The sequence below is a fragment of the Balearica regulorum genome, chromosome Z (genome assembly GCF_011004875.1).
Source record: "Balearica regulorum gibbericeps isolate bBalReg1 chromosome Z, bBalReg1.pri, whole genome shotgun sequence".
Classification (NCBI taxonomy): domain Eukaryota; kingdom Metazoa; phylum Chordata; class Aves; order Gruiformes; family Gruidae; genus Balearica; species Balearica regulorum.
Window position 1 is genome coordinate 86,242,161 of NC_046220.1, and position 24,377 is coordinate 86,266,537.

The 24,377-nt window shown below is 50.1% G+C and overlaps 1 protein-coding gene across 50 annotated transcripts in view; it reads right to left on the bottom strand.

Annotated features, from left to right (window-relative positions):
• Window positions 1–1,952: 1,952 nt before the first annotated feature.
• Window positions 1,953–24,377, bottom strand: part of TCF4 (transcription factor 4) — a 234,418-nt gene continuing 211,993 nt past the window's right edge. For 29 of the 50 annotated variants that reach the window (XM_075740595.1, XM_075740601.1, XM_075740622.1 and 26 more), the window contains 5 exons: window positions 22,649–22,852; window positions 9,550–9,685; window positions 8,528–8,690; window positions 6,220–6,449; window positions 1,953–5,141 (listed from right to left, as the gene is read on the bottom strand). In XM_075740595.1, the coding sequence (XP_075596710.1) occupies window positions 5,005–5,141; window positions 6,220–6,449; window positions 8,528–8,690; window positions 9,550–9,685; window positions 22,649–22,852 (870 nt within the window). In that variant the 3' untranslated portion in view covers window positions 1,953–5,004. The remainder of the gene's footprint in view (window positions 5,142–6,219; window positions 6,450–8,527; window positions 8,691–9,549; window positions 9,686–22,648; window positions 22,853–24,377) is intronic. The other 21 variants (XM_075740612.1, XM_075740607.1, XM_075740604.1 and 18 more) reach the window with 3 other exon arrangements.

Here is a 24,377-nt window from a genome sequence, read left to right on the forward strand (position 1 = left end):
GAGAAACAGGTAATGGCCTACACCAAGCTGTCTTTGTTTGCTTGTCATCTTCTTGAAGGAACTCCAGCACACAACCTGTTTGGACACTTCTACAAATCAGAAATACACCAAAAACATGAAAAAATCGAGGCACTCAGCCACACATTGAAAACAAGGTGTAACTGTTCATCTTTTTTTTTTTTTTTTAAATATTTTTCCCTTTTTTTCGGTTTTTTTCCCATTTTTTTTTGTTTTTACTGCTGCAGCTATGTGTATAGTCGCAAAAATTTCCCCGTTGCGACCTACAACTAAAAAAAAAAAGCTACCATACAGTTTCATCTCAATAACACATGGTAAAATAACATCTTTTAAATAGTAAAATAAAGTAACAAACTTTTACTCAGAATGATTCCAAAAATCTACAAAGAAGAAATATTCAGAATCTGACAATTTTTTTTTTTCCGTAATATTCATGGTATAAAAGGATTGCTCCTGTGAAAAATAAGCCAAATATATTTTTTATTTTTAAATTTAGTTTTTTTTTTTTTTCCTACTAGGGTGTACTACAGTCTATTTTATAGCAAAAAGAGCACTAGACAAACGAAGCTTTATAACAAAAAGCCAGGCACTGATACATGGTAAATCTCTGCTTTTTTTTTTTCTTATCTTCACTTAATTGCATCACAAGTAACAAGAATGAAAAAGGCCACAGTTCATATATTTTCACCATTACATAAGTCTATAATACTTGAAATGAGTATGGTCAAACCAGCACTGCACAAATATGAATCAACTTCAAGTCCCATGAGAAAGAACATGTGTTTTGTTTTTTTTTTTTAAAAAAAAAACCCCAAAAACCAAACGAATGAAACAAAAACGAAAGGAAAAGGTAGGGCCCCCCCAGGCCCTGTGCCCCGCTGTGTTGGAATTCATCGTATTCCACCTCTAGGTATTTTTTTCCAGTCAACCAGTGGACTAATTTCTTTTTTTTTCTCTTTTTTCCTTTTTTTTTTTTTTGAAATTTTTTTTTAATTTTTTTTTTATTTTTTTGTGCTTGTTTCCGCTGAAATCTCTTCATTCCTGGCAATATTCTGTATTGTTCGCTTTTGGACACGGATCGTACTCTGCCTATTGGATACAAAGGTGAACCCCTCCTCTCCCTCACCACCCGTCTTCATCGCCTTCCCCCCCTCCCCGCCCGCCCCTTGAAAAAAAAACCCCCAAACCAACCCCCCAAATCCCCAAACCAACCCCCCCCAAAACCTCGGAAGACTGAATCGGTACAAGTTGCATCACTGGTAGGACTGACAGTTGTATAAACATTAGTGTTCCTTGCAGCTACACAGAAGACAAATGGTAAAAAAGTTCTAGGTGAACAGATTCCCTATTCAGCATCTTCATAAATTACTGGAATGTGGAGGTGGATCAGTTCTGAAAAAGCTGCGATTTCGGTATTTTGCATTTTCGAGAGTTTCTTAGCCCGGTTTTCTTACCACGGGGTACAGCTTTCTAAAACCTTCATCGCTTTAACTAAGTACCGGCAGCTCGATCCCCTCGGAGAAAGGCAGCTCGAGATGCGCGCGCCTTACCTGGGCTGGGAAATAACAGAAAAAAACCCTACGGATTTACGCGCTCGCGGGGTTTGGCTTTTTGAAAATCTTGCCTCATCTGGAGCAGAAGCCGGCTGGGATCCTCAGTTCTTAAATCCGGGAGGGATGAGGGCGCATCCCGCGTTAAACTAGGGACCGTGAGGCCGGGAGCGCCCACGGCGTGCCGCCGGCATCCATCCCGCGGTGGCCGGGAGCGCCGCAGCCGCCGGGCGCCGCCGCGAGCCGCTCCTCGAGGTCGGCGAGAGCCGAGTGCGAGCGGAACAAGAAAAGCTTTTTCTTTCTTTTTTAAGTTCCAGAAACTAAACTCGTCATTTATTTTCCGTCCACAGATTGTTTTAAATAAACATGAAGTTGGTCTTATAATTTTTGTTTGTTCGTTCCTTCTGGTTTTACACCGTTTATCAGAAGCACAGTCCTCAGCATCTCGGTGATGATCTCCTTGCCGGTCCCTACCCCCATCGAGCGGGTGCACTCGCACAAGACCGAAACCGAGTGTGGTCCCACCGGCTCTGAGGTCTCCTGGAAAAAAAATATATGGCTTGTTCATCGGCATCGTGCTCTTCACGCCATCCGGAGGGACAACCCGCGCGGCACGGAGCAGCCGAGGGGACCGCCGGCCGTCGCTGGGCTCCCGCTTAATTAAAGCCCCTCTCAGATAAGCCAGGCTCGCTCCAAGTCCAGCGTTTCTCCCGCCTTTGGACCTCGGGATTAAAGCCTTAGCGCGGTCTCCTCTAGCGTCTGAATCCACCTCCACATTTGAGAAACTTATTGACAAATCAAAAACATTGAAAAGTTTTATCGCTACTGAACATATTTACAGTTTTCAGCACGCACACAGCTAATCCAAATGGGTATGGGGATGTCGAAGGTGAGCACGTGGTAACTATCGTTATTTGTTCTTTACGTTCTCAGAAACAAACATAAAATTCAGATTCTTGTATCTCACTATTTCATTTAAATGAGACTTTTTTTTTTTTTTCAACCACACAGATTTTTATAAACAAAAGAACTGATACAATGTATTAAAACACATAATAACAAGAGTCTACATGTAAAAATATAACTTTTACATACACAATCCCAAAATAATGATACGTTTGCCATTTGTTGCATAAAATTTACAAATGTATTTTTCATTACTATATAACTGGCAAAACAGGAGAACAGATGGAACATTTAGACCGTTTGATGGATTTATGGCATTTATTCAGTGTCGATAGGTGGAAAAATCTACTCGAACAGGGAGATTTTATTGAAAATACATGCCAGGTTGGTGTGGCTGTAAAAATAGAAACTGGAATTAGAGACAAAAGGATGCTGACAAATACTTAACTAGGAGCACTATCTGTTAATCGTACTGTACACCAAAGTCGATCGTTAGTTAAGATTCACTATGGAAGTTGGTTCAATTGTGCCCAGACTTCAAAGCTAGTTATCTGATGAGCTGCTGTGCCATAGTTTGAGCTAGCTTACTATTAAATATGTTAAGTAAAAACTTCATTCGTACTGGCCGGAGAAATACTGTACTACCACCCCTCCTCGAGAAAAGTGCAACTTAATGCTTTAGGACTCATAAGGCTCGTTAATAATGCTGCGTGATGACCCGAATCGGCATTTCGCAAAGAAAGGAGGAGGCAGCGAGTGGGCTACACTTAAATAATCCACTGAAAAACGAGAGAAGAACAACAGAAAGAGAAAGTCGATCAAATCTGTCACACTACTTGCAATTTCCCCCGCCCCCCCCCCCCCCCCCCCCCCGCCCCGGCCCTCCCCGCGATGTGTGCCACCCCCCCCCCCCCCCCCCCCCCTCCAACCCCCCCCCCCCCCCCCCCAAAATCTGACCATGTATTCAGCAACGCCTCACTGCACACTACTTAGGCTACACACATAGGTAACGCTTTAATCGGTTCGTTAAATCACAGCCACTTTGATTATGTTATGTTTCCGATGATATAAACATTGGAAGGCACAGTGGTAACAATTTGTAGCATTCTAACCTTGTACCTCTGAAAATCCCAGAAAAAAAGGGGCAAGCGGAGCGACGGGGCGGCCGGGGCTCGTTCCCGCGCCCCCCCCCCGGGGTGCCGGCCCAGCGCCGGCCCCGCAAGTCCTGTCTTCCCCCGAAAGACCGAAGAAACAACTCTCTACTTTTTAGTTATGAATGAGAAGCAACGTCAGGGTCAGCGTTTCATCCTGCACTACCCCTCCAGAGACAGAGTTGGCACTACAGGTTACAATAACAAAAAAACAGGGGGAGAGGGACAGAAATAAGACAAAAAAATTCCTTATTTACAGTAAAATCTTCTTTTTAAAAAAGTTAATCAGTACTATTTTTTTACAGGAGCAAAAAAGTCTGAAACAAATGAACAAAAGCTTACCATATTCACTAAATTTTTAATATATATTTATATATATATTTATATATATATATTTGTCATAGGTCTATAAGATCCATCTGTTCCTCCTACCCTAAGGAATGGCTAATGTCATCGCTTCAGTTTTCATTAGGACGTTTGCTGGTTTTGTAAATATCTGGGCAGCAAAGCTTCCCTTTTAATATCCAGTAAGTATAAACACTAGCTGTCTAGCACACCAACAAAAACGCTCATTTTTTTTTTTTTTTTTCTTCAGAAGTACACTTTTTTCATTATTGCAAGTTTACAATTTTAAATTAAATATTTTTTTTTTTTTTTTCTTCAGACTTACAAATTAATTATAGTTTTTTTTTTTTTTTTTTTTTTCCAAAAGAAGTTTAGGCACAAATGCATTGTCCCACAGTGTGGAGAAGATTGCCATTCAGTCTCTAGGCTGTGCACTTACAGCTCGTAACATACTGCGTTAGACATTCTGCATGATATGTTAAAGAGAGTCGTCCCTCAAGTTGCACTTTTTGTTTGTGGTTGGTTTTTTTTTTGTTGGTTTTTTTTTGTTTGTTTTTTGTTTTTTTTTCCTTTCTCGGTTTTAATAATCGGGAATGCTGAAATCTCTTGCGTCTGTGATTCTTAACTACTCAGACTTGTCTTATATTACAAAAAGGGGGTTAAGGAGAAGTGTTTATGTGGGTTTAAGATAATACAGCTGTTAAGGAAGTGGTCTCTTGCTTAAATGAAGAAATGTGGCAACTTGGACCTGCGGAAGAAGTAAAAAATCTCATCAGTCAAGGAGAGTTGAGCGGGCGTCCCTACACCCTCCTCCAGCAACCCCGTCCGAACACCGCCCGGGAAATCCAGCGTGCTCGCGGGGCGACCCGAAAATCCACGTGTAAGGGGTGGGTGGGCGCATCCGTCCCCGCGCGCAGCACCCCGGGGACGTCGGGGCTGGAGGGGGGGGGTAACCCCACCGGGTGCGGGGCAGAAGGCCAAAACCAAACTTGCCTTTTTTTTTTCTTTCTTTCTTTTTTTTTTTTTTTTTTTTTTTACATCTGTCCCATGTGATTGGAGGCATCTCCCATCCCGGGGTGGGGTCCTGCCAGGGAAAGCGGAGGAGGATCTGAAGAGACTTTCTCTTCTTCCCTTCTTTTCAGACACGCTGCTTTAGGATTCAGATTTCTTTCTGTTGAATTGAAGCAAAAGGCGATTTAAAATACTCGTATTTTTATCCCAGATCGGTCTGTTCATTGCACGGGCATTCAGAATAATTAATCACCGGTTCCTCGTTCCTGCGACAGGAATTTAGGGGGTTGAAGCAGAGGATGGAGCTTGGTGAGGCCAAGCGCCGAAACACAGCACGACTCCGTACACGAGCTCTGCAAATACCTCCATGTTTGAGCTTCGCTAAGGAGCGGCCAAGCTTAATATTGAACTTGGACCTTGCTAAAGAACGTAAAACATGCCGAGGCCGCCGAGGACCTACGCCAGCATCCCTGGTGCCGGTGCCGCAGGGGAACATGAGCACCCTGGGTGCTTGGAGGTCCTTGGAGGTGCCCAGCTGGTTCTGGGTGCCGGGGGTAAGGTGCCCCTGGCCAGGCTTTCCCCAACCCAGAATTCATAGAATCATGGAATCTTTAAGGTTGGAAAAGGCCTCTAAGATCATCAAGTCCAACCATCAACCCAACACCACCATGCCTACTAAACCATGTCCCCAAGTGCCACGTCTACACAGTTTTTGAACCCCTCCAGGGATGGGGACTCCACCCCCTCTCTGGGCAGCCTGTTCCAATGCCTGACCACTCTTTTGGTGAAGACACTTCTCCTAATCTCCAATCTAAACCTCCCCTGGCACAATTTGAGGCCATTTCCTCTTGTCCCATCACTTGCTCCTTGGGAGAAGAGACCGACCCCCACCTGGCTACCCCCTCCTTTCAGGGAGCTGTAGAGAGCCATCAGGTCTCCCCTCAGCCTCCTCTTCTCCAGGCTCAACACCCCCAGGTCCCTCAGCCGCTCCTCATCAGACCTGTGCTCCAGACCCTTCCCCACTCCGTTGCCCTTCTCTGGACACGCTCCAGCACCTCAATGGCCTTCTTGGAGCGAGGGGCCCAAAACTGAACCCAGCACTGGAGGTGTGGCCTCACCAGGGCCGAGCACAGGGGGACGATCGCTGCCCTGGTCCTGCTGGCCACACCATTCCTGACACTTTGGCGTGGCCGAAGCCCAGGAGGGATGTAAGGAGATACAAGAGGTGGCACACTCACCTCTGACTTGCTGCTCTAAGCTGAGGATGACAGCCACAGCCTGGTGTAAAATCAGGAGCTTGGTCTGGGGCTTGTCGCTCTTCAGATGGAGCTGCACCATCCGGCCCAACTCCTTGAAAGCCTCGTTGATGTCGCGGACGCGAAGGCGCTCCCGAGCGTTGTTGGCCATTCTCCTTTCCTTTTCCCTCTCGGCCTTCTGCTCCGGTGTCAGGTCTTCGTCATCGTTATTGCTGGGAGACAAAAGGAATACATCATTTTCTAATGATGTGGAAAACAAGCAGTGCAAAGACTTTTCAACAGACTTTGTCCAAAACCAGGGCTACGAATCCATCAACAGACACCTTTTGAGCGGTTCCTCTTCCACTGAACCCGTGCAAAATTCAGTCCCCTTAAATTTCACACCGAGTAAAGCCGTGGTTTGTAAGGAAGCTTTACAATCCGCAAGGCAGGACCTCCGAGGTTGAAACGAAGCCAAAACAGAGCTTTTTTCCAGTAAAATACTTTATCGCAGCCAATACGGCAACATTTTAAATCGCGGCCAATCGCCACTTATCGTGGCCCTTTAGCTCCAAAGGACACAGAGGTGGCTAGCTGCACCGCTCCCACCTTTGCCGCCTGCGGGTTTGCCCCAGGAGCGAGGAGCTTGTCCCCGACCAGCGTGGGGACCTGCCCCGCGTCGCACTGGGGCTGGCACTCACGTCCCACGGGCTCCGGCCCCTCACCACGAGCTTCCAAGCCAGGATAACGCCAACCGTGCATTTACACGCTTCCCCTTCGGCAAACCGTCATTCGGGTTTTGGAAGACACGTTCTGCATCGCCGAGGGTGAGGGTGAGGACGTGCCGTCCTCCCGAGCAGGGGGAAGCCAGGGCAGCGGGTGTGGGCAGCACCCCCGTCCCCGCACGGAGCCCGGGGCACCGAAACGCCCGTGGCCAGAGAGCCACGGAGGTAACTGATGGCTGTCAAGAGCCCTACGGGGAACTTCTGCATCCTTTTTGCAACAAAACTGCCTTCCATCCGGACAAAATGATGATTTTAAATTGAAAACACATCCACTGGTGAGTCACTGGCACTATATAATTTGAATTGGTTATGCAAATGGAGCAATAAATTTTCCGCAGCCCTAACAACATGGATTTAGACATATAACTAAGTATCAGGAGTAACCTTTTAAAGCTGCAAGCGTGTTAAAAGCAAAAATGTTAGCCTACGAAAGCTTCAAAGCCCATATAAATATGCATAAGCCAGAGTGGTATTTGTTGAATTCACAAGAACTATGATCACCTCACATCAGCAGAAAGGTGCTTTCTTCTTACCGTATCGTGAAGGCACACCAAAGCCTCACTTCTACATATGGTCACTTCGACACGTCTATACAAGAGAAAATCTCGAGCGTCATATATTTTCTCCTGTCGTAAGAGGCGCGAATGTAATTAACGTTTTAAGCGTCGGCCTGAGAGGTCCGAGTCTCGGCGCTCTCTCGGGTCAGCGCGTCTGGCTCAGACGCTTCGTACCTCGGCTCGGTTTTTAGACAGAGAACCAGGCGCGGCAGGAGCAAAGGCAGAAGGATGCTGCCATTCATCTTTAAAAAAAAAAAATTAAAAAATCCCCCGAACGAAGCAGGGTTGTGCCTGGATTTCAGCTTTATCGGGATTTTTTGCTGGACCTCGGGGCCTCTGGTGACACGCAGGCAAGGCAGGTGAGATTCAAGGGACAGAAGTAAAGCCTGTCCCCTGCTCGGGTTCACGTTTGCACCCACAGACGTTGTTCGCATGCCGCGATCCAGCCGCGACTTCGCTAACACTTTCCAAAACCGTATAAAGAATATGCCGAACAAGTCAAGACGAGACCTCTAAACCCTCCGCTTAAACCTAGGGAGCCCTAGAGATGGACAGGAATTGAGGGCTGGGAATGACAAATTTATCGCAGAGGTGAAAGAAAAGCACGGGGGTTGTTAGTTCGGATGCAGGTGTGATTTTGGAAGAGATGAAAACCCACACTGTATTCCAATTTGCAAGCACAGGCAGAGAGGAATAACAGCCCAATTCATACGTTTTAGCGTAACGCAATTTCTTTATAGATTGTGGAGAACTTGCTCAACGTCCAAATTTGTGAATTGTTCGAATTTGAGGACGTCCTGGAGTACAGGTACCAGAAAGGCACCGGGTACTGCCAGGACAGCCATGCCGTTCCACTTCGGCTGTGGTTTTACCTGCCAGGAAAAAACCTCATGGTTTCCTCCTGTTCTGTTCACTTCATCGAAATCCAGTAAAGGAATTAAATGAAGCGACACTATTATATACTGTTACCTAGATCTTGACCTAGTAATTGATTTGATATCCTTCTTGTCATCCTCTAGTTTCTTGTCCTCAGAAGACTTTGTGTCCTGGAGGTTTTCATCTCCCTCGTCGTCAGATTTGATTTCGGAGCTTCCCGAAGAGACGCTCTGCCCTTGCAGTCCGGTTGGCATGCCTGCGAGAAAACACACGGACGAGCTGTCAAGCGGTGCTCGAACGGTCCGAATGGGTGCGTGTCCCCTGTCCCCGGCGCAGGGTGGCCCGCGGCGCAGCCCCGGCTGAAACTCCTGAAAACTTTGAGGTCTAGCTCTGCGGGAGGCGGCACAGGATGCCTAGCTGCTACTCCTATTCTTCCCTCACTACGTATTTTTTCCTTCATCTTCAAAACCAACCAAAAAAAAAAAAAAATCTTTACTATTTCATACTTGTAAAATAATCAAAACACTTTGGCTGCACTAAGTGAGCAAGACCTTGTAAGCCATCATATCAGTTTGGGCTCCTTCTTCCACGCTTTAACGGGAAGATCAGCTGCCTCTAGGAGAACCGACAAACCCCGACGCCCTCGGGGTTCGGTTAGCTCCAGGCCTGCTTTAACAACCCGGCAGAGGAGTCTGCGAGGCTCAGGACAGCGCAGCACATCCTGGGAGCCCGGAGAGGCTCTCCGGTGCCATCCTTCCCGCAGGCAGGATCGTAAAGGCGGTGGAAAATCTGCGGGTCTGAGTCTCACCTTAAACTCACGCCCTTCTGACGTGCGTCCCGCAGTGTTTTCTACACTCGTAATTTTGCTGCTCAAAGCAGTCCCGGTACCAAGACTCGCTGCCCAGAGGTAAAGTTGTTTGCACGCTTCTACTTGTATTAACTGGGGCATTTCCGAGAGCAGAGCTAATTAGCAAACAGGCTCTGCCCTGCACCGTGCGACGGGCTCCAACACCCCTGTGACCAGAAGCGCAGACGCCTCGTCCCTCCAGCCCGGGTCATCGCCGTCCCGGGGAAGTTTGGGGATGCTGGGGGCATCCCGGGCAGGCGGTACTCACCCCTGTACGGGTCCTGCGGCGGGTTCAAATCCGGGGACGTGGCGGACTGGACGGGCAGCTGAGGGACCGGGACCTGGTTTGGCACGAGCGAGTGGCTCCCACGGAGGCTGACCCCGTCCTCGCGGTGCGCTCCGACCTGCCGGCGAGGAGAGAGACAGCGGTGAGGCCGTGCGGCGCCGGACAGCCGGCCGGACCCCGGGAGAGGGATGGGGCCGGTGCGGCACGGGGACGTGTTTCACTAGAGGGCGCAGACGGCCCGCACAGCCGCACCGCGCGCATCGCCGCGCACCGCCGCGCAGCCCGCCCGGGAGGACGCCGTGCCGCGCGCCTTGCGACAAACGCGGCCGAGCAGCTCAGGCAGGTAAAACGTCAAATTGTCTCCCAGGGTGCTGCAGCCGAGCGCGCCGATTCCTACCCATCTGTCTTCTATCATGTCCGCCAACAGATCTGACAATTATCTTAATGCCCATATGCTTAATTGTGGGCTTCTCAATTCCCCCATTGCTATCGGAAATCCTGCAGGAATTTCAATTTGGCATTCGACTTTCATTTCGGGGGATCGGATTCGCAGGCCTGCCATTTTTTTTCCCCGTAATGCCAGCTAAGCCTCTGACAGCGGGAGCCGCAGCAGCGAGCGGCGCGGCCCCCGCTCCCCCCAAACGTAATAACGTGTCACCTGCCTTTCCAAACCGAGAAGCCCCGTCCAAATTAGCGCTCGCTGGATTTCATTAACCACCGAGTCCCAAACCCGAAGGGGCACCATCCCTGCCAACGCCGTGACTCCGGGTAATACACCAATAAAGGTTTTATTAAACACTCCAGCAACGCCATCATCGGAGCTGACAGCGCGGGTGCGACGGAAACGCAGCCATTCCTCCCCTCCGCGCGGCTCAGGGACGCGCTCGGCGGAGCAGGGTCGCTCCTTCAGTCAATAAAGGAGACCGCCGAGAAGAGCGAAGCACCTGAAGAGCAAAACTGTCAGGACTTGCAGGAGGATTTGATATAAAAGCACCCGGAGCGGGAATGGCGGCGCTGCCTCCCCGGAGACGTACGGACAACCGTCTGTAGGGACGGACAGCCAGCGTGTCCGCGAGCAAACTGCAGCACTCCGCCTCCTCGGGTACGCGCATCCCCCAACGCCGGGCCAAAAGGGGCGATAAACCCGGCAGAGAACTGCAAATCGCTCTTTATTCTCAGAAAAGGAAGATAAAAAGATGGAGGGATGTTTCTCATCAGACTTACAAGATAACGTAGGATAATTGTTAACAGCAAGTCGAGACCGCGGTAAGAAAGATAAAAGGGAATCCTGCCAAGGGGAACTTGAGAAAATCCTTTACTACTAGATGAAATGCAAATAACCGAGAGCAAGTGTAATATGGCAGAGACAAAAACTCTGTCTCTCCTCGATGAGACGTTTTCATTTTTCAAACGTGAGATACTAAGAACAGACTGGAACCACCGCTATCTGGTTTTAAGAGAGACCCGGTCGGTACGGGGCACTTGGAGCTCGGCAGTCCCGCTTCCTGAAACCTCAACGGAGAAAACGCAGTAAAACCCCGATGTCGTCCTTCAGAGGAGAAAAAGTATTTTTTCCCCCACACCTAGGAAAGAAAACACGTAGGGAAAGAGGCTGTCCTTCTCCGGGATGGAGATACCCAGCTCAGCTGGCTAGGACCCTGGGCCACCAACCTAGTCCGGGAGCCGGACCCGACTCCGAAGTGGGGGTTTCATTTCACCCCGGCCACCTCCCCCAGCCCCCTCCGATCTACATTTTTCTGCGATTCTACAAAACCCATTTAAGTCCTGAGGTCAATGAAGACAAAGAAACACACGACACCGCTTCTGGCTGGCAAACCACCACCACCCCCCTTCGAGCAGAGCTGCTGAGAGCGGCTGGAAGCTGTAACGGGGCTGCGGCAGACGCAACGTCTCGCTCTGGGTCCCTCCCTTTTCCTGTGAGCTTCCCCGGGCTCCATCCACGACCTGTACGGACAGACGGACAGACGCGGAGATGGCAAGCATCCCATCCCGCTCCGGCCCCGGGGTGGCCCACCTCCCTCCCCGGACCACCTCCGTTATGGAGCTACTGGAGATGCCTCCAGTTGGGTGGTCCAGCTTGAAGAGGGACAACCTGGTTGTCTTGATTATCTGGCCCGATTTCTTGAAGACTACTTCTTCTTTTAAGCACGTCACGAAGAAGACATGTTAATAATGGAAAGCTAATGATTTGGAGGATTTTTAAACTGAAGCGCTGATTTCTGATGCAAAAAAAAGATGCTATGAAGTCACCACCGCTCTACTGCTGACACGCTGATATAAAGTTTTACTTGTATTTTTAAAATTGGTTCCCATAAAAAAAAAGATTTCCTCACATTCCTTCTCCTTTAGGTTCTCAAGAGATCTGGAAGGTAACCACCTATGATACCCCTCATTACCGAATGACAGAAACTATCAATTCTTTTATTCCATTTTACAACCCGCTACGCGATCAATCTTGCTTGCGGAGAGTTGCAGTTATTTTTCCTGCCAACTGGCAAATTCCAGGCTTGCCTAACGAGCAAGCCCAACCTATGGCCATCCCCGCACAAAAAAACCCACCACTTTTTCTCCACTGTGAGTGACTTCAAGCCCATTTTCCCCTCTCTCCGGGTAGGAGGTGGGCAGCCCGAGATGGGATGGAGCTCTGGCTGCAGCATCCCTCCTCCCACCCGTGATCCTCCCCGTGCCACAACGAGGGGGCTGCTCCAAACCACCGACGCTTTCCAACGCCACGGCTACACAAACCGCCACCTTGCGACAGCCTTTCCGTAGCGTGTTTTCCTGGATAATTTAGTTCTCCGCTTTCAATCCCTTGCAAGCGGATTCGGGCAGCCCACTCGCTCCGTTATCCACAGGCAGTGTATTTTCTGAGACGCAGAGAGCCTTCAACTCCAACTCTACCAGGCCACCAACACCTTTGCGTGTGCGTGCACGTGCCCACGCGTGTACCGACGGCTAACCCGCAAGCAGAGGACTACAAGGGCTGGGTTCTGGCAGCTGGTTTCGTTTTCACCCACGCTACCGCATCTCCCTGGCCGGCGGGATGCTCTGATGACCCACGTGGGTCCCCAAACCACCGCTTTCACAGCAAACTTCAGGCCTCGGATGTCCCCTAAAATAGGCTGGCCGGTCACTTTTCTCCTTTAAACATCGTCAGCTGCTTTCACCAGGCCCTCCAGGAGCACCACCACGCTGCCAAACGCGCCTGACACCCGCCATCTGCCACGGGAGGCGGGGATGCGCCCGGCTGAAATAAAGCCCATCCTATACAGGGCGGAGGGACCGCAAGCGGCGACGCCGGCGAGCTCGGCGTGTTGGCAGCTCCCGGCACCGCCGGGGACGCAGAAGATGCTGCGTCTTCTGCTTCCCCCTCCCTCCGCGGCCAGCAGTGCCGCCGGTTTGGCTGTTCTACAAACAACAGCTCTGCCCCGAGGTGGAGCGAAGATACGAATCGGTCCCCCCGGCCCGGGAGTGTAGATTATAAATACTACTTATCTCTAGAGAATCAAACTTTGAAGTTCTATTAATATTTTATTTATTTCCATCTCTTTTAAACAAGGCCCTACTGCAGCGCTCAGCAGACTGGGGTGGAATAAAACCCCCATCAACCCAACAAATAAACACATTCTAAAACGTGCACGGGAGGAGCGAGCGGGCTCTGCTGTCGCTCCGCAAATCTCTGCCTTAACGTCCCCTTCGCGATCGCCATCCCGGGCACACGCAGGGACCCAGGCGTAACGCGTGTGCACGCTCAGGTGTGAGGTACTCTCCGCTTGAGAGAATTCAACCAAAGGGAAAAACCACGGGAAGCCTCAGTCCTGTGGTTTTTTTGGCTATTAAGGTTAAAAAAAAGCAAAAAAGCTTCCGGAAGATAAATATATACAGGTTGATCCCAGTAAGGAAGGATCAAAATCGTTCCGCGGACCTTGCGGTGCAGGTCTCTTTGGAGGCACGCGCACACCAGGCTGACAGATCCAGCCTGAAAACCTGGGCGGACGATGTCTGAATTCACGCTTGCATTAATCTTTTATGGCATTTTAAGAAACTTCAAGAGCTGGAAGAAGGCTAGCCCCTGTCTTCTCTTAACTTTGCATTTTCATTTTTATAGACGGTTAACAGGTATTTAGTAGAAACGTCAGGTTTTTCTGGTTACGCCGGTTTGTACGTATTCCAGATTATCTGCGCTATCTATATATTCGTTGGGGATGAGAAGCTGTTTTAAAAAAAACATGTGGAAATTAATTCTTGAACACTCAGCATTTCACGATGGAGACGTGTACCTGTAGTTAACCCAGGTAAAGAACGCAACGTTGGAAAAAATATTGTTTCACTCTCATTCTACAAAGTGCATTTTTCTTTCTTTTTTTTTTTTTAAATAACTATTCTGCTGTGTCTAGGATGGTTGTTTCCCCGATGTCAAGACGTACCGCGTTGGATTTGGCGGTTATCCATCCCTTGTGAGCGCTATCCCCAGGGAGAAGTGCCCCCGGAGCAGGCGTGGATGCTCGGTGCGGCTGGGAGCTGTGGGGCCAGGAGGAACAAACCGGGGACGGGACGGGACACTGGGGACACCAGCTACCCCCCCTGCGTCACCCACCTCCGTGCCCACAGCACAGGGGTCCTCTGCCACTACGGGCGGACTCGGGTTTTCGTAACGATACAGAGAAAACACGTCTGCGCGGTGACCAGACCCCCGCTGACACGAGAAATGGGTTTGGTGCCTCTGAGCTGTACCCTCCCGATTGCACCCGGCACCCCCAAAGCGCTGCTTTTCGGTGGGAATTATCTTGGATTTTTCTGTGTCGTCTATACGACGGTGGACATTTTATCCTCCGGTGGAAGGAAACCCCCTACCTGACCCAGAAGTGAATCCTGAGCAGTAGTGGTAAGAAATGGTCATACAAATGGTTCTTTTATTGCTCACAGATGGGCATTTGAAGTTTGGGCACGGTTAAGGAGCAGACACAAGCTGTAAAAAAAGAAAACAAACGGGGAAAGGTTTCCTATGAAGTTAGGAGCGTTGCACCCCTTTCCTCACGGTTAACCCTTCTCATGCCGCGAGGCGGCTTTCGCCCGCGCGATTAACTGGCTAAATAGAAAGGAAAAAACTATCACCTACAGCCCGGATCACAGCTTCGGGCTCCGGGTGGGAAGAGATTATTCCTGACTTGCCGATACCACGAATGAATGCGATGAGCAACGTGCTTTGGCCTTTTAAAACCGATGACCTTGTGTTATCCGATCAGATAAATAAAAACACGCGGCAAGAAAAGTGGTAAGGTGATGCATGTTAACATGTGTTCAATATTGTCAAAATTTATACGTCTGACAGAAAGCAGATTTGTGCAAAGCCCTTATAAACCTCCACCGCTATATTAAAAAGGGAACAGCACAGGGCACTCTGACACAAATGGTCTCTCACTGTATGTGTGTATTATTGGTCCAAATTATTCCCTCTTATTTAACTGCACCGAAGTCTTTCATCTCCATGCTATACAATAATAGTTTCCATATGACCGGTGGCTCAGCTATAAATAAGATCAAAAGGAAAAGAAAGGATTTAATAAAAAAAAAAAAAAAAAAAAAGAAGACATTAAGAGTGGCATTAAATCAGGAAAAAAGCAAAGTTCACATTTTTTTTCTACAGAAAAAAAGTAGCGCTGAGCACTAAGCGGCTCGCCAAATAGCTTACGAAAGGGCTGTTTGCGAGCCAGTTGTATGCAAAAGCCATTTAAACGCGGCTGAAAGAGGCAAAGTCAGACTTTGCCGTTAAAACGAAGGGGAAGAAGAAGATGAAGGGGAAAAAAAAAAGCCCAAGTGCCACGTCTCCACGCGAGGCCAGGACAGCGGCTCGGCGACGGCTGCGCGTGCCCCGAGGCCGCGGGCTTCCGCGCGTGTCCCGGGGGGGGGGGTGTGTGTGCTCCCCACCGCCCCCGAGGTCTCCCACACTTTGCCGGCTTTGCTTTCCCACCGCGGGAGATAATTGCAGGATTTTAAGGAAAACCAACCGGTTGCGACCTATTATGGAGAGAAGCGGGCTGCCATGGCCATCGGAGGGAAGTCACTGAAATCATCACTGTGATTTCTTTCCAACGGAGATGATTATTCCTTGAAGTATCGGCTAAATCCGGAGATATAAAGGGCCCTGAAGTCCAGGATTAAGAGTATTAACTCTTCTTCCCTGAACGGTCGGGGAGGAAACAGTGCTGCGAGCAAGCCGGCGCACCTGGACGCTTGATTTGGGTACCCGGTCCCAGATGAGGGGGAGCCCGTCCGGAGCATCAGTTGGCTGACCCACCCTCGCCGCAGCCTTCCTCCCCGCCGGTTCCCCAGCATCTGCCTCGCCGGCGGGCTCGGCTCCGCACCTCCGACCATCGCGCCGAGCGGCTCTTTAAAACACCGGCCGGGCATTGCCCAGCGCCGCTCGGGAACGCCGGGCTGGGATGCAGAAGTAAAACCCGGGAAGCCGAATGCGATGGGGTTTTAACCACGCGGCTAATTAGCTGGTTGGAAATGAATGGAGCCATTGTGCGAGGACAACGCTTTCCTGAAAAGGTGTCGTTTAAATATTGGTCAGTGGTTTCTCTCCTGGTCAAAATGAAGTTTATAGCTCCAAAATAATTTAAAAATATGATAAAGGCTGTAATTGCGCGGTATTAGGAATGTCAACCAATTAGGCAGAAAACGGTGCTATATAAAACCCCTGCACTGGTGCCTGCTATGTCAGACTTCATTCCAGGAAGGTCATTCTGTCCAGGTCTTTTTAATTTATATTATACCTGCTAACTTAAAAAAAAAAAAAAAAAAAAGTGTCAAGCAAAACAACCCCCAGACACAGCAGCTACAACTGTCCTAAAAATTAATAGACAAAGATACTAAGACAAACCAGCAAAAGCCAAATTTTGCCTTTTAAATAACGCCAAGTCGCTTGACTCTTTTTGTTTATGTACGAATGACATAACCGAATTACTTCATGAGCTGCTACTTTAATTCCTAGGGGTGGAAAATTCCATAAGTTAATTTAATGTGGATGTTAAAAAAAAAACCAACCAAAAACCATATGAGTACGCTCTCTTCCTGTGGGCCCTCGTGTGAAGCATGCAGGCTGGCTGATGGGCTTCTACGCGCTATCTGAAAAATACTGTATACCAGTTTATAACGATTTTAATTAATACCTTTGCACACCGCTACAAAAGAAACACGGATTTTCTAAGATGCCTGCGCGAAAGTTAGCGTTTTGCTCTTTTCTCCAATGCAATTTGAAAGGTTACAGTAAAATCCCCGCAACCCGCCTAACCTCTGAAATAACAGGAACTGGGGAAAGCCAGGAAATTCGCAGCGAAAGCTGAAAATACACGCTCAGCTCGTGCCCTTGAGAGATGGAGATGGGCCGATTAAAATAAACCAACCAAAACTCCACGTTTTTATCTTGACGTGCGACTAAAGTTTCTTTGCGGGTGTCCGGGGCGGTTCTGTACCGCCTTAACGAGCCGGGCGAAGGGAGGTTACCTCCCTTTTAATTACCGTGTTTTCCATCCCGCCAACGTTCCTGCACGTGCTTAATTTCATCGTCACCAGCAGTCCCCAGGGGACCGGCTCGTGCTAATAAAGCCGAGCGCACGCGTGTTCGCAGAACCCGGGACTTGGCGGGACGGGAAACCCGAATCTCGCGACCCCCCCGCCCTGCTCGACGCGCGGGTCACCCCCTTCCCCGCCACCCCCAAATACGCCGCGCGAAGGGACCGGCTTTGGGCGAGCAGCTGCCGTACCCCAGCTTTGCGGTTGGGGAGATGCGGGGGGGTTCAAATTCCTCCCCTCCACCCTGCCCAGCCGGGGAAGCCGTGCCCGGGCTTCGCCCCACCAAACTCCTGCACCAAAGGGCTGCGATTTAAAAACTACCCTTATTTTGGGGCTTTCCTGCTGCCCTTCTCCTGGTGCACGTGCTGCTGCGGGCAGCTCCCCCGGCTTTCACCGCTAAAAAAACCAGTTCGCTGCCGAACCGGCATCAAATACAGCGTTATTTGTCAACGGCGTGAATTAACGCCCGCCCGTTTGCTCACGGCGCAGGGGAAATTAGAAACAGGGACGGCGGCAAATTCCAGGGGCCTGCTAAAAATTAGTAAATGCTTAAACGCTCTCCTCACTGGGCCACTAATGAAATAAAAAAAAAAATTCAAAAAAAACCCCAAAACCCCAAAAAAGCGAGGGAATGTAAAATAAAAAATCTCTTCTAAGACAGCTCGCTGTAGCAAACCGTTCGCGCAGGGAGCAGAACTCCGCTCCCAGCCACGCGGCTGCAAACCTGGCCTCGCTCCATTAAAACCGGAGCCCTGGATTCCCACTGCCAGCAGCATCTGACCCAGCGCCGCCCCGCTTTTGTCTGGGGAGAAAAGTCGCACATCTGCGGCGGGAGGGAGAGCGCGGGCAGGGAGCGCGGGCAGGGAGCACAGGCAGGCAGGGAGTGCAGGCAGGGAGTGCAGGCAGGGAGCACAGGCAGGCAGTGCGGGCAGGGAGTGCAGGCAGGGAGCGCAGGCAGGCAGCGCAGAGGTGCACGGTGGGCACAGCCGCTTTCACCAGCGCTCTCTACAAGTTTCCGGTCCATACCTCCCACTGCTACTTTCTTTACTGCAGCTGGCCAGCCTTTTATAGCCTGTTTCATGTATTAAAATTCAAATGTGGAAAACATTACCAGTATCCTCCTTGATTTTTTTCTTTCTTTTTTTTTTTTTTTGAAATTTTTTCCCCCCTTCAACTTCCTTTTCAGCGTGGAATGTATCAAATGGTCAAAGGCTAACTTCAGACTGACTCTACTCAAAAACTATTTCCTTTGTTCTTATGTTTTTGCTTCAAAATTCAGACCAGTTTTCCAAAAGAAATTATCGGGCCCGGCTCTTTCACCCAAGTTACGGTTTCAGACAGTGAGTAATGGTGCTTGGGAACGCAGCAGACTCCGGGTTTTCAGAGAAATGTCCCCATCTTGTTTGCAGCAGCAAAGCATCCGAATTCTCCTGCTCGGTTACCTTCCTCTGACCGCGTCCTTCTTCGGCAAAGTCCAAATGGAACCGGTCAGACCCCATCACTCGGCGTTTCGCCTGAAAAAGCAAAATGCCTACGTATTTCTAAAAATACGAAGGCATTTTTTAGATGCGCGATACCGGCACTTTGATTTCTCATTGTTGCTGGGGTTTGTTTTTTTTTTTTTGGGTTGAAATCTAACTTCACCTACATCTGGTATTTAAGCAACGAGCACATATTTATGGAACAAACTGTCTCTGAAGTGATGCCCTGGGTGCATGTTGCATCAGTTTAACATATGCAAAGCGAACAAAGCTACAAAAATTAAACTCTTTTCTCTTGATTGAGAGCAGATATGCAGAAACAGTTGTAAGTCACAGATCTGGCTTTTAATAAAGCCAGATTTCTTCATTAAAAGCGGTATTGTTTAAACACTGGAGGAAAAAATAGCTTTGTACAAACTAAAATCTTAGATTATATGTATCCCAAGTGTATTTAACATATTACCTGAGGCCAAGCTAAATTACAATCTAGAATTTCCTTTTGTGAATTCAGCAACTGCCAGAGAGAGCAAAACAATGTCTGGTTCATGCTAATTTTATTGGGGAAGGGGAGAGGAGATGGATTTAACCGAGCTGCTGAAAAAGCATCTTTTTACCTCTCGGAGCCTTTCGCCAGACCGTTTTCAGTTAACACTTCCCATGTTTTTCAATCTGCAAACGGCGCAGGCTCAGTTGTGGCTTTTAATGATATTTCACCCACGCCAGAGTCACTTAGAGCAACGTTTAATTTAACGAGGAGCAGAGCCTGTCACAAAGCTGCCCCAATAAAAAAATAAACAACACCCCCCTCCCCTTATTTTCCTTTTTCAGGTGCTTAATTTCAACAACTGGCGTGACGTTTCAAGAACCTGAAGCAACAGAAACTACGGGCAAATATTTAGCTTAGAGCATCCTACGTGGACAAGTTTGAAGGGGAGAACGGTTTGGCCAAGGACAGCTGGGTGAGGACACCTGAGCATCAAACCTCCTCTTGCAGGGGAGAAGCAGAAGACAGCTGGGATATTTTAATTTCCGTATCAGGTGGTAGATCTCGGTCGGGAAAAGCTTTGGCTGGTGGGCAGAGCTCCAGGTGAGACACAAAATCTTGTCCTTTGGCCAGAGACGGAGCAGAGGGCTGCGGAGCCGTCCCCAACGTGGCATGGAGAGCGGCCGGACGCCCTTGGCCGGGCCGGAGCAATCCCAGCCAGGCTGGACGAGCCGCCCGAGAACGGCTCCGGCATCGCACGAGGCTCAGGAAGGGCCCTGCTGAATAAAGCCATGCTCTCAATACTGCTGGAGGCTAATTATTTTATAATCACCTAACCGACTATCACGACAGCGGGGGCATCCCCAGTGCGCAGCAGACCAGGGAACGCGGTAATTATCAAATAATTGGCCACCAGAAGAAGCTCCTTCCTGCCCCTAGCAGTTGCCTCACACTCGGGCATCAAAGTTGTTTTTTTTCCTCTCTTCTCTTGCAAAAAAAAAAAGAAAAAAGAAAAAAAAAAGGAGGAATCCTGTCTGAATCGTGTCAAATAAAACTCTAAATGTTTGCATTTTCCATATGATGTCTAATCCTATTTGGAATGCTTCTGAACATTTGGCCTTGATTACATCTTGGAGCAATGAATTTCACAGGTCATTGTGTGTTGAATAAAAAGTATTTCTTTTTGTCAGGTTCGCTGAATGTCCCCTTGTTCTTTAATTATAAGGCAGGATGAATAGGAGAGCTAGATTTACCTTCTCTATGCTGTCCATTATTCCACGTACCTCTATTATGTCTCCTCTTATTCATCTCCTTTCTAAACAAAATCACCACAATCTGTTCAACCTCCCTTCACACGAAAATCCTTCCATGCTTGCAATCACTCCTGCTGCTTGTCCCCGAACTCCTCTTAATTCCACGACACTTTTTTTGAGACAGGAAAACCAAAACAGAAGGCGGCTCCAAGGGAAGGGATACAACTCATGTACGTATACGTAAATACGTACCCGAAGGCACGCACCGCCACTCCAGCGGTTTAGGTGTCCCTTCTCACGCGCCTTTTCAATTCAGCGGGGTTTTGCTCTTGTTTTTAAGGATTCTTGCAGGCTGAGGAGAAATCTCCGTGCCGCTCTAGCAGAAGCGCGCGCCCGCTCTCCTCCCGAAATGGGGATGGTTAATTGAAATTCTTGCTTCTAATCTGCCCTGCCCTGCCCGCAGCGCGTGGGATGAGCAGGGGATCAAGCCTAGTCCTCCGCAGCGCCGCGCAGCACTGAACTGGCCGGGGATCTGACAGGTCCCTTTCTCCTTCCACATATTTTCCCCTAGTCTTAATTAGCTTGAACCATCTGAAAATACTGCCAGATAACTCCTCGTTCCCTTCCTCCATTCCGCGTGTGAGTAAGCAACTCTATTTCTGGCGTGAAATTTGGAAGTATAAAACCGAACGCCTTTTGATCCTGCGGAGGATCGCACTCATCTAGTTCAGCTCTGCACGTGCACAACTTCGCCGCTTCCTAATCCAGAATTCCTGTTTCTCAGCTCCTACAGGACCGCTATTTTTTCATTGACTTCTGCTAAGGGACTTCAACATTTCTGTAGAGCGAAATGCATTGTCTCGAACGGTTTTCCTGATTATTTCTCTGCTGTTGAAAAAAAGATTGAAGAGACACACTTTTCCTTTGCAACACAGAACGCAACTGCAAAATAGCTCCTTTGCAAAGCGCAAGACGTCTGTCCTGGAGACCGAAGAGGTGCACGTACGCCAAATTACAGACCCGATCCCCCAGGCTTTTGTGCCACAGCACTTACCCAGGCAGCACCGACAGACGGGGGACTCGGCAACGGGAGCACGAGGAGGGTTTGCAGAGCCCGGCTTCTGCGCACTGGCTACTTCAGCTCAGAGACGGGCCACGTAATCCGGAGTGAAACGCACGCCGCACGCAGCTCCAGCTCTGAACTACCTTTCCTCCCCAAATGTAAGCGTGTGTTTCAAACGAGGAGAGGATTACCTCCCACTCCTTAAACCTTCTCCAGCCCGGCACGCCAAAACCGCGCTGTACGCCGAAAACCGCACCCAGCTTCCCAAGCGAGTGGTGGGTCCCGAGTGAAACGCAATGTTACCGACATCTTTTTGAAAGCAAAACCAGGGAAAGCATTGCAGGATCTGCGGAGGGGCAGTGACTTTATGTTCACCTGGCCTAGGAATCAAAGAAGAAATGAACCCCCAAAGATTTCACATGCCCTCGTGTGCCGTGCGCGCACGCGCTTTGCACCTCTGTGCGCGTGGTTATGAGAAGGGTAAACCGGGGCTGTGCAGCCTGAGACGCCACCGTGCGAATCACCGACGGAAAGGCAGAGGAGAGCCCGACCTCGCTGCTGCTCTCACGGGCACGCTCCTGCCTGCAGCCCTGGGCAGCTCTCACGGGCACGCTCCTGCCTGCAGCTGTGGGCAGCTCTCACGGGCACGCTCCTGCCTGCAGCCCTGGGCAGCTCTCACGGGCACGCTCCTGCCTGCAGCCCTGGGCAGCTCTCACGGGCACGCTCCTGCCTGCAGCCGTGGGCAGCTCTCACGGGCACGCTCCTGCCTGCAGCCGTGGGGCTGCTGTTCCCCATACACCCACCGCGGTGCTGGCCAGTGACTCCCTGGTGCACCCGTGCCCTCAGCCAACACAAGCTACGTTAGCAAGGATGGTTAACAAGGCCGGACATGGAGCCAACTTGGTACCAGCGACACGTCAGTCCAGCTGGGCTGAGGGCACAGGCAGCAACAAGCGGAAACGCGCACACTCATCGGCATCAAGCGTGCATACGCGCACGTGTAGCCATCGAACAGGTCACGCGTACGCACCGTGCGAAGGAAAGGCGGTATCGCTCCCTCCGTGAACACGTGCACATCCATCAGCGCGTAACATCTCTGGGAAGCGCCTTACCCCCATCCATCCCTTCCTTCCCCCCTCCCCAAGCCCTTGCAGCCGGGTCATTTTTCACCCCAGCGCTGCCGGCGAGTCCCACGGCTTACCATGAGCGAGTGCCGGTTGGCGGAGAGCAGGCCGGTGCCGTAGCCGGACCCCAGACCGGCCATGGCTCCGTTGTGCGACGGCCCTATCAAGCCGTGCATGTCGGCGTGGCCGCCCGGCATGGCGGTGGCGGGCCCCACCGCGTGGTTGCGCAGCACGTGGATGGCGTCGTCCAGTCTCTCCAGGCGATCCTCGATCCGGCTTTGCTGTTTGTGTGCGAGAAACAAAGCGGGAAGAGCATCAGCAAGCGCGCAGGGATGCCCAGCGCCGGGCACGAGGCGCTGCCGCCGGTGTGCATGGGGCGCGCGGGGGCACGGTCACTGACAGCCAGTCCTTCCTTCTCAACCCCTTGGTGTTTTTTTGTTCGTTTTGGCTTTTTTTTTTTCTTTTTTCTTTTTTTTTTTTTTTTGGTAAAGGAGTGGGTTTTTTTTGTTTCCCTAGGGCAATGTTTAGAGTAGCGTTGCGGGGAAGGAGAGAGCATGGTTAACACGAGTACAGCTTTGATTTTCATGGGCAAAACAGGTTCAATGATTCCTCATGAACATAATCATTACAGTACATATGTTGCCCTCTATATGTCTTTGAAAAGTTTTAGTGATACTTAAAAAAAAATAATAATAAAAAAATAAAAAAAAGAAGTAGAAGTAAAGAAACAAATATACCTCTAATTGTAATCAATCTCTGACCGGGATTTTCCTCCCCCCTTCTAATCCCAGGATCACACACGAAGAGAGAAAGAGAAACTACCAGGTCCTACAGTCCCTCGCTGCTAGGTGGATCTTTTCCCTACAGGTACGCCTCCTGAAATCGTTTTTTATCACTGGTAAAAGCAGCAATAAATACTCTTCCCTAACTGAGCAGCTCGCGGGCGGTGAGCAGCGGCCAACGACCAGCAGCCGGGGCAGTCCTGGGGGTGCGGGGCTGCTCCGAACCCCCCTGCTCCATTGCGCTGCCGTTAGGGTCCCTACAGCCAAGCGCCCGGGAAGGATGGGTCCTCGCCTCCCACTTCTCCATCCATCCCAAAAGCCAGCCCACCCACAGCCCCGGGGATGGCCTTCGAGAGCCCCGACTGCCGCCACTTATCCCCAGTTACTGCCTCCCACCGTGCTCCCGCCAAGCCAAAAAGCAGCCCCCGAGGTGAGGATGAGGAGAAGCTGGAGGGAACAGCGACCTGGAGGCTTCAGCCTGCCTCCTCCACAGGCTGCTCCACGGAACAACCCGCTGCCGGAGCCGCTGCCCGCACAAACCCCCCCCGCACCCCCCTGCTCTGCTGTCCTCGGCCATCCCCAGCACAAGGCGTGCGCGGACCCGGGCACCTCACGCTCTTTGCTCTTTAATAAAATAGGGAAGGGCGAAGCTCAACGGGACAGCCCCCAAGCACTGGGGAGCCTGAGCTGCAACAATAATTAGGCGTAGCTTAGGATCCCTGCGGCAAATCTCTTAACCGACCCGTCGCTCTCCACAAACCAAAAGAACTAAAAAACCTCCAGAAGACGGACAGGCTAAGAAATCTCGTGGTTAATCACGAGAAGGATTTCTGTTATCGGGGCGGAAAACCCAGCCCACGCCGAGTCCTGCCGCTGGCGAACTCCTAAGGCAGCCGACAGGCCTGCTGCGTCGCCCTGCGCCAGGGCCTTACACGCGGCGCCCTCGGGCACGACCCGCTTGCTTTTTGGTTTTTTCTGTAAGGAAACTTTAAAGTTCTAGCGCTATTTATCTTACACCCACCAA